Below are 10,728 nucleotides of genomic sequence, written 5' to 3'. Positions count from 1 at the left end.
AAATGGCTGGAAACTCTTCAGCACACATGAAGTCAGGAGGGGGTCGCAGCGTGGCATTTACGTACTTACCTTCTTGTCAGTTAACAATAAAAACCTGTTAACAAGGTTCGGACTGTGAGCTGGAGGCTTGTTTCTGTCATCCTGGTCAGCAAATTGTAGCCCTGAGATAATTACATAAAAGGAACACCGTGTTCCTTAAAAACACAGACTTTTTAAAATTTATTTATAAAATTATGCATTTTAATTTTTTTTTTTTTTTTGTGATTTAAAGTTGTGATAAAACAGAGGTAGCGACAGATCTTCAATATTCTGGCAGTGGATTGGAAGTTGATTGGATTGTGCGATGTGGGCACTGAACTCGAAAAAGGAGGCACATTAATTATTTTCACTACACCATTTTCAACTAAAACAATAAACTTTGTATGTGTTTTGGACAGTCATTTACATGACAACAGCATTTTGGGCGCCTTTGAAATCGAAAAATTTGAACACAACATTATGCACATATGTATTATGTGTTCAGTATATACTGTAGGTATGCGCAAATTTCTTTACAACTACTGGCCCTGCATGCAAAATACAGTGTTTTAAGTACTTTTTCACGGATGTATAAACCGTTTTGGCAACACTGTCGTCTATTCACAAATATTTCCTTTGTGTAGTACACTGTTGTTGCGTGAATGTGGATTTAAGTGGACTAAATGATTGGAAATGTCCTTTATATGTCACCAGAGAAAACTAACACTACGAGGTATTTTCAAAAAAAAAAAATAATAAAATAAAACATGCTTTAGTTAATTGTTCACAATAAAATCTACAACATGCATTCAGAAAAGAGACAGGATTAATTTTCATTTCATGCTGACTTTAAATTGTTAGTATTCACCCTGAATCATTAAAACCAGCAATTATTTTTCATCTCAAAGTTGCAGCAAACTTTTTTATTTGTGATTACCTTGTTTACCAAAAATGTTTACGGACACAGATAAGCAATTTCAGAACACGGCGTGTGGCAAACACAAAACTTGTTTGGTGACGGATATGAGATTGATAGAAGATCTTGCTTGTCAAACACACAGTAAGTATCATTCAATAATTAGAAAATGTGTTTGTGCCACCAAATATAGTACATCAGGTGCTGGTGCAACAGTCGCTTGTTGTCCATTATGAAGCTGAATAGAATGGATAGGAAAATAAGTCCACTCGACACACACAGTTGCAAGGTTTATTAGAGAATCAGGACTATAAAGGTATGCAGGATTCTACTAGTCTCTGAGCAAACCACACAACTAGTCCTTTTCTAAATGTGATACTATAGCCAACCTGGCTGCCATGGTTAGTGATACAGTAATATAATTAAAGAAATTGATTTTTAAATGCAAAATCTAGGATATGGATAACTGGGAAGAAGGAAGAAAATTGTTTCAACATAAGTTATTCCTATTACTATGGGTCATATTCATTTTAAATAATAATAATAAAAAAAATCATTAGGAAGGAAAGCAGCACTTCTGCCTCGGTTAGGGCTGACACTACTATACCATAGATTATATTCTTTAATATCTCTGCGTATATATGCCAGTCAGCGAGAATGAACACCACATAAATTGTACCGCAGCCTGCACTGTAAACGTCTCCTTCATGAGTTTGTTTGTTTCTCATTTACAGCGAAATTTGGTTCGAAGTGGATGGGTGGCCAAGCCCCTCCAACTCACAGACATTTACTGGGCACATACACACACGTCGCTGCATTGAACAAGATACAGCTCCAAGAAAATAAGCCGTAACAAGGAGAGGAGAAGAAATCGAGAGAAAAGGAGGAGGAGGAGTTTTGGGTATCTGTGGTGCCGAGTTAAAAGGAGTCCATGGCCTTGAATTCGCTGAGGGCTTGGACGGGGGAGATGTGTTTTTTCTGCGAGCCTCGCCTGACACGGGTCTGGCACTCCTCCGGTTTCTCTCTCTTCACCAGGGGTTTCTTCTCCGGGGCCTTCATGCGCCAGGACACCACCGGGGAATTGACCGCCGCCGTGCCGTACACCTTCTGGTACTTGGTGGAAGCCACGTAGGAGGCTTTGACTGTGAGGACCACGGCATTCATCAAGTTCTTGGCCGCCTGGATGAGGGATGTAGCGCTGTCCAGCTAAAGCAGTGGGGAGGAGAACATTCAAGTAAGTGTCTGTTGATGATAACTATTGCTATGTTTGGAATATGAAAATATTAAAAAAACGTAATTTTACGAAGCTACGAGATTACACCATTTTGGAGAGTATCCACTGAATGTAAACAACGTATGCGGTTCTGTGTCAGCATACACTGTTTACGTATGTGACACTCTCCAAAATGGCGTTATAGGGTGACACAGAGGAGACAAATTGTTGAATAAAGTTGTTATTTTTTATTTCTTTGCGCACAGAAAGTAATCTCATAGCTTCGTAAAATTGTAGTTGAACCCCTGATGTCACATGGATTATTTTACAGATCTCCTTGCTACGTTTCTGTACCTTGATTGTGTTAATTACGTTGCTGTCTATGGGAGGGTCAGAGAGCTCTCAGAATTCATCAAAAATATTTAAATTTGTGTTCTGAAGATGAACAGAGGTCTTATGGGTTTGGAACGAGATGAGGATGAGTAATTAATGACCGAATATTCATAATATATAGCATCAAAGCATGTCATTTTAATTTAGCTCAGCAAGCTGTTTGTATTGATCGTATATTGGTCACAAGTTTTCACATGATACTTATTCGCAGGTCAGTACTTTGGAGCTTGCGTTGCCGTTTTCCCACATTTATGAATGTATAGAAATCAATGAAACACAAGGGTAGTATGACCGCTCTTTAAAGCATTAACATGCCATTTTAAAAAGACAACATTATTGTTTTAGTCAGTCTGGAATCAAACTTTTGAAGTGCATTAAACAAACATACTTGGCGATTGAATTATAATGCGCATGCCCAAAATTGCCTTACCCCTGAAACAATGAGTTCTCCTCCCAGGTTCTGAACCTCAGCCTTGACCTTGCTGCAGATGTTGAGCTGGTGGCAATAGAGGGCGATTCTCTGGAGGTACGCCAATAAGTCCTGCTTACAGGCTGAGTCCGGGCACTAAAAGAGATGAGAACACAGCAGAGAGTCGACCTTTACATAGTCGCTGTGTAGAGCAAATATGAGGTGAGGAGGGTGAAGCGATGATGACTGAAGATGAAATTATCTCCATCTTGAAGATGACTCAGGGGTTCGTCATCATCACATATTGGCTAAATAGACTCATTCGTACATCTCCTGCTATCGTCACAATTGTTTATTTTGGTAAAAGGAGCACTGTACACATAAATATAAAGCACAACATTAAACAAACCAAATGAAATGGAAAGCACTTCTCATCCCTGAGGGTTTGAGGAAAACATCTTATAATGGACAATAGCCCATATTACAGTACATATAGTGTCCTTAATTTCCTTTAACTGTTTCGAAGCCAGTGGGGAGAGATGCATGGACTGCTTTTTTGATCTCATGACACAGCGATTGCTTATCTCATAAATATTAATTAGGCCATGGTTACGTTGCAGTGTAACCTTCCTGCAGTCACAAACTACTTAATATTCATAAGCCAGGACTTTGGCATAATAGAATTGGTAATGTGTACAGACTTTGCATTGAGATCAGACCCCAGACTATTTGTAAGCACACAAATCCAAATGTGCCTGCATATGCCCATCCTCCAAATATATCTATCTAGACACTGAATATGATGATTTAACACGTAAAAAACTGTAATGTGAAGAATGTAATATCAAATGAATTTGTCAATAAGAAAATGCTTTTCTACATATTAGGTTCATTCTGTGTAGTGCATTTACATGTAAGAATGACCCCTGTGCCGTTTCTGGCTCCCATTTGAAGCCATAGATGAACACTTTCCATTTAACGTTAAGACTTTTTGGGAAAAATAAGAATTTTTCACATAAAGCACCTTGCATGCCAAGACAAGATTACCACTTTGACACGCTTCTAACACAGCAGTTAACTCAGTGACTTTGCATAAAGTAATAAGTCCTGTCAGAAGTTGTTAAATAGTTGGCTACAATTTTTTCTCCCTTAGCGTCACATGAACTTTGAGTGAAAAAGACTGATGAGACACATTTAATAACTGTTGAAGCTGCTTTATCTTTGACACGGCTGAGCAGCTGTAACGTCCTTAGCGTTTAGCGATCGAGTGTCTCTCTTCAGGAGGCAACCTCTCGCTGTGCCGGAGGAAGGCAAGGGGGAAATGGAAAAATATAGAACCCTCTTTTCTCGCCTCCAGGGCCCAGCAGCTTTAGGTCTGCCGTGTCAAGTGCAGCGGTTACAGAAGTTGTAAGAGTGTGTTTCTGGGGAGGGCTGACTGCTGTCATGACCACACACACCCACAGCAGTCCTCTTCGGCAGTTTCTTTGCAACCCTACAAAATTGCTTTAAAACAAAAGGTCTTTAAAATATTTAAAAAAATGTATTAATATCAGCTGAACTGCAGTAGTCATGTTTACATTTTCTTTCCAGTTATGTCCATATTAAGCTGTCGTTTAGTGGAACATAAGCAAATTAGGCAGATATTTTCATTGAAATACATACAGTCCTATGTATCTGAAGCATTACGTTCTTCCTTTTAAAATCTATTTTAATTGTTATATGATTAGTTGCAATTAGCATTGTTTTTGACAACCACAGATGTACAATATTCCGCCATTTTACATTTAACTTATTGTGCACCAAAACATTCAAAGCTTTATATACAGTAAATGAAGCATAACCTATGATGACTTTTGTTTCTGAATTGTTTTGTCTTTTCCAGCACTGAGGAGCAGCTTGATTATTGAGCACCCGGTTCTGTTTTACACCGCCCACTCAGAGATTCTTTCTGAAATGAATACAGTCCCTTGATGAGTCCTGAGAACCCCAGATGGCCATTAGATGTAAATACTCTGTTAGTGGGAAAAAGGTTCGATAAGGGACAAGTCAAGCCACCTGTTCAGACTACCCAACAAACACAACATGTAGCAGTAGAGAGGATGGATTGCTGCTATGGGCGGAACACAATGGCCTGAAGGGAGGGGAGGGGTGTTCTGTTTTGGAAAGCAGGAACTGTCTGGCCGTCTCCGATGTGCTCGTGCACTTAGATTACACTCTGATCAGCAGTGTGATCAGGTTCCCCCTCACTCTTTTCCCTTTATCTAAGGGAAAAGAAATACGGTAAGAAAACAACAAAAACAACATGAGGCCTGGCCAGTGGTGACACAGCAGGTTTCAGGCTTCTTGTATCTTTTTGATCAGTCTCCCAGTGTTGATGACAACAAAAGGGTCATTCCTGTGGTGTAGTACCAAAAAACAGATGTAAAATCCTTTGATAATTGTAATGATTGTTTTTCTGTGCTTTGAAATGTAATTCGGGAAGTGATATTAGGGAAAATAGGTAGGTGTTTTTGTAAGGTAAGAGTGGGTAATTAGTTAGTACTGTAGTATAGAGCTGTCCTATAGAGTGCTACAGTGATGACGTAGTTTTGTAGGCCAACCTGGAAGTTAGCATCCCCCTGGTTCCCAATAGGATTTTCCAATCTCTACACTCCCATTTAGCCACTTATTAGCAACTGCCTTTTTCAAGTAAAAAAATAAAATAATAATAAAAAAAATAAAACACATTGCTGATATTTTCTGTTGTAGAATAATAAAAAATGAAAATGTCTTGCGCTTATGTTAACCATAAACGAAGGGTGAAGGTACGCACATCCGAAAATGTCTTAACCAGGTGCAAGATCAAAAAATATCGTCAAAAAAGTGGAAAAAAGATCTGCACACTGTTATTCCCTTTATTTAATTTTTTTTTTTTAAACAACGTTTCGGTCCAGAGACCTTCGTCAGGCAAATAAATTAAAAAATAAATAAAGGGAATAACAGTGTGCAGATCTTTTTTCCACTTTTTTGCTTATGTTAACCACAAATGTTTTCATAACCAAGTCTATAAAGAAAAAAAAAAAAAAAAAAAATTGGCTTTAGCACAATGGATCCAGAAGTATTAAAATGCTAACACATTTTTGGGTTTTGGCCTACAAAAATACATCATCCATGCAACTCTCTATTGGAGTAGCAGTTAATTAAGGAGGTGGAGTCAGGTGATTTATTGAGCCGTCAGCACTGTAGCGGCAGTAGCAGGCCTTATTGTGTAAAGACCAAGCTTCTCTAAAGATCTCCAACTCTACCTTGTGTGACTCCACCGAGCACCGACAACATGCAGCACGCTGGTCTAAATCTCCTTTTATGTTCTCTCTTTATACTCTGTTGTTCTTGTCATGCGCTCTTTCTACATCCCTGTTGAATACCAAAGATAGAAGTCTAAACCTGTCTGCGCACAAAACAGTTGCACCTCTGGTTAACTGTGATCTCTTGGTAGTCCCTCACCATGGCCTGTCAGTTGGACAGCAACAAAGATGCCTTTACCAGTCAGTCAGAACTCAACATTTTGCCTTGGACTAAAATCCACAAACAACTCTGCACCTCCTTCAGCCCTCACTACCAAGTTTGTCTTCTCACCCAAATGGGCAGGGTGGTAGACAGTTTGGCTCATTTCCAGCACTCGCCAAATTCACATCCAAGCCTCTGCAGATGATCTGGAACACACATTTTCAAAATCTACCCCTATATGGTTACTTAATTATGAGCAAATGTCTTGGGGGAAAAAAAGAAAAAAAATGCACACTATTTCATGAGAACATGAAAGTGCACTACATACAGTACTAGTAATGAACAAAGACTGTGGATGATACAGTAGCTGCCATCAACACGTGCATACTGACGCACTCATAGGCACATCCTTAGCCTTTCTTTTCTTTACAAGGAGTATAGTTCATTAACCGTTAAAAAGTGTCAGTCAGCAGGTTCTGAAGATGCTGCTCATCTAATAATAAATTCAACACCACATAGGAGCTCATTATTTTAAAGGCAACCCAGGACTTTGATCTCACATCTTCACAGAGATGAATAGAGGAGGACAAACGTGGAAAAAAAGGGTATTCTGACCTGGTCAGCCACGGCACGGGCGAGCTTGTCCATTCTGGATCCGGCCTCTGCAATTTTCTTTGCGGCGTTGATCACATCAGAGGAATTCTTCAGAGGGCCTTTGCCTCTGCAGTAACGCAAAAACCCAGATTGTTACTCTATTAGCTGATTCCTCAAAACGGGCAAAGCGCAAGCTGCACAGAAAGCAAGCAATCCCCCAACATATGCTAGTAAATCCCCAATCAGAAGCAACTAAAGAAACATAAGCAGCTACTTTCTCAAAAAAAATGGGGTGTAACAGTTTCAAAAGAGACACCTTTGTGCATAATTTACCGCTAAAGGATGCATATTAGTACCCCTTCAAGTTGATACTACAGCCTTATGCTTCATATTATCTGTCTGATGTTTCCAGCATTCTTATTGTTGACGTGGATGGATGTACCTAGTGAAGTCAGTCATCTCCATCATGATCATACACATCTGCTTGGCCAGCACGATGATGTCGTTTCCGTTGTCGTCCCACTTGGCGACCTCTGCATCCAGCTTGCTCTTTTCCTGCCTGAAACTCTCCACCTGTTCGGCAATCTTAGCCTTCTCTTCCTGTGGCAGCTGAGCCATGATAGCCTATTGGGGGGTAGTGGTATGACACAAGTTAAAGATCAGTTAGACATGTCACAATATTTTTTTTTTCACAACACATGCCCTTGTTTCTGGTTAAAAGTTTGAAAAGAAAGTACCCTCCATTTAGGCTGACTTTGTTTAACCCCACTGAAATGCCTCTGTATAAGGTTTTGAAACTTAACACTTAATCATAAGACCTTCTGGAACCCCGTGACATCTCATGCTCATAAAGAGAAAATCCATCCTCTTTTCTTTCCCCCTCTCCTTGTCAAGGAATAAATTCTCACTCCGTAGCGATTCTGAGCCAGTCCAAAAGGGCATTAATCTCTTTGCAAGGTCACAGGCACCGTTAAGGCGCAGTATTATTTGTGAGATAAATGTATAATTACCTCACTTCTTACACCAGTCAATGAATTATGCATTTGTTCAACATTCTGTCCGAGCGGACGGACCGGACCAAAGCAGGAGACTCTGGATGCCATTAAATGCGTGATTACTGAGGAAGATGGGTTTTGCAAAAGTCTGTGCCGTATAAATCGGAATTTGTAGTTTGACAAGTCAGAGATAATTTTTTGCTGCAGTTTTGCCTGAATTTAGTGGAGATATGCCGTCATAGCCAAAGGATGTCATAACATAAGAGCTAATTAAGAGCCAGCTGCTCATTTAAGATTTGTAGCTTTTTGCTTGTTTATTTAACAAGCAATTACACACTAAAAAGAAAAGAAGTCCTCGGAGAAAATGTGATTAAAAGATGAAAATGATTTCTTTTTCAGATAGCATGCATTCCTGGGCATTTCAAATGGAGGGCTGATGCAACAGTGGCTGTGTTGGCCCGCCCCCCCAAAGAAAACTATATAAGGATAAGCTTTTTTTTGCTGCATTAATGTATCCTTCAGTGCCTTTGATATCACACATAACTGTGCGATGGCATCTGAAAAAGTGGTTGAAGAAATGCTTGTTTAGTTATGATTAAAGCTCATTTAAAGTTTTTTTTTGCTCAGATGTGATTACCACACTGTTCTACCACCTGTGCATCCAATCAGAAACATAACCATCCCACGAGCCAATCAGCTCTTTGCATACTTTGACGCAGCCAATCAGCATTAATGAGCTGCTAGATGTTTAATCCCAACTCCTCTGGTCCTAAAAAATGGATGTGATGTATGGAAAGAAGGTAAATAGAAGGGAGAGAGCCTATTTCTTCCTCTTGCCTTGCTCAGAATTCACTTATCCCAAATCTCTCTGGCTCCTAACCGATAACAAGAGAGGGTGCAGGCAGCTTAATGCTCCAACAAATCCTTTCCCATACGCACCGGTGCCGATTCATTCAACACACTCATATTGTGTGCTGAACATCTGTGTGTCTGCGTGTGTACGTGTGCGCGCTTCTGGATTAGAAATCCCTCAGAAAAGCTTTTTAATTTTTCTCATTTGAAATAAAGTGGCCTAGATACCGGAGTTCAATTTTATGGCTGACCTATCAGCACTGTTATCCTATCATAGAGCTAAGAGATAGAGCAGTGTCTCTATGCGTCTGTCAGAAAGTGTCAGTCAGTGAACAAATGGCTGCTCTTATTTTTCTCTTATGAGAACTCAAAATCCATAAAACTTAAAATCACAGTCTATATCAATATAACAGTAGTGACACACATATTTGATTTGCAAAAACACATTCACTCAATGTAACATTCAACATCCACGCACAAGATGCCACTATGAACTCCACTGAACCGAGTTTACTACTGAGCAGAATGTTTTTCCATGGTCATTTTTTAGTCAATTTGTTGCTGTTATCAAGAAATGACCCTGTTATTCTTCTCCGCAGCAGAATTTCTTTTAGCCCAGTTTTCTATTTCTATACAAATTATAATTTCCTCTCATTCATGGAAGATAATTTCTTCTCAAGAGTAATTGGTATCAAACAGGGTTATGGTGTGTATTTGTGTGTGAATGTCAGCGGTACTCCACGGCTACATACTGATATCCTTGTAATGTCTCATAAGCAGCCCACTGTGCACTATTCACACATACACTAATGTGGATTAAGCCTCGAACCCCAGTGAGCTTTGCCGTCAAACGCCGGCTGACACAGGCACACTAAGGGGGTGACACTGCCAGAAGTCTCATTTGCAGTCATATTTTAACTACAGTCTCTTCAGAGACTTTACGAAACTAGGACCAAAATGATTCTTGTGTGAAGATTTTTCTGCTGGAAATGGGAGCATGCTCCCCTGCTATGCTAAATATTGAAGCTTTGTTTCAAAACCTACATTCCAAATTGGAAATTTATTGTGTCTATTCTACATAGACGGCAACTTGATTGTGAGCAATTTGATGTGCAATATAGACTCGAATCCCAATTTATTTATACAAAATTAGCATGTTGCTAAGCTAAAAGGTCAGGTTAAAATGCTTATTAGGTCAGGCTAAAATTTTTATTAGGCTTCTTTTCTACCTTGCTGTATTGAAGGAATACAAATAACAGATAATTTTTATTTAACTGGTACCAAGCATGTTGATATATGGAGGACTTGAACATAAAAAAAAAAAAAATAGCTGTTAGATGCCATGTGACAGAACTGATGTAAAGTTTAATCATCACAGGATGTATATTTTATACTTTGTAACTGCAGTGTTGAGTATTGAGGGAAGAAAATCTACAAAAACATTCACACCACCATTTGCAGCAAAGGCTAAATAATGTTTTGTTGTCGAAAAAGTGAGAGACACATTGCTGTGTGCATGCACTTGAATGACTGGCCCTCTTGTTATTCTAAGACTAGATGTAATTTTACAGCAGACACGCTCAGTGGAGTGATAAGTGTTTTGTATTGTGAGAGTAAACCTGCTGGAAATGACAGCAGGAATAGGAGATGTTGTTCATGCATCACATAGGAGTCACTCACCCTTGCGCTCTGTCCAGCAATCAGTTGGTCATCTTCTGTCTGGACGCTGGTGCGGCTACGGGCGTCATAGTCTTCTTGCTCAAAGTCAGAGTCATCTTCCAACTCTTCTGGAGTCTGACCAAAAAAAAAAGACCACATCACCACATCATACCTTTGTGGTGGTTTCGTGAAA

The 10,728-nt window shown here is 39.5% G+C and overlaps 1 protein-coding gene across 5 annotated transcripts in view; it reads right to left on the bottom strand.

Annotated features, from left to right (window-relative positions):
• Positions 1-1,211: 1,211 nt before the first annotated feature.
• ctnna2 (catenin (cadherin-associated protein), alpha 2) overlaps positions 1,212-10,728 on the bottom strand; it is a 489,293-nt gene continuing 479,776 nt past the window's right edge. For all 5 annotated transcript variants that reach the window (XM_058790056.1, XM_058790072.1, XM_058790064.1 and 2 more), the window contains 5 exons: positions 10,557-10,670; positions 7,472-7,653; positions 7,051-7,156; positions 2,971-3,105; positions 1,212-2,140 (listed from right to left, as the gene is read on the bottom strand). In XM_058790056.1, the coding sequence (XP_058646039.1) occupies positions 1,853-2,140; positions 2,971-3,105; positions 7,051-7,156; positions 7,472-7,653; positions 10,557-10,670 (825 nt within the window). In that variant the 3' untranslated portion in view covers positions 1,212-1,852. The remainder of the gene's footprint in view (positions 2,141-2,970; positions 3,106-7,050; positions 7,157-7,471; positions 7,654-10,556; positions 10,671-10,728) is intronic.

This window comes from Onychostoma macrolepis, chromosome 01 (genome assembly GCF_012432095.1).
Source record: "Onychostoma macrolepis isolate SWU-2019 chromosome 01, ASM1243209v1, whole genome shotgun sequence".
NCBI lineage: Eukaryota > Metazoa > Chordata > Actinopteri > Cypriniformes > Cyprinidae > Onychostoma > Onychostoma macrolepis.
Note: the sequence above shows the minus strand (reverse complement) of the source record. Positions and strands in the feature narration are given on the sequence as shown.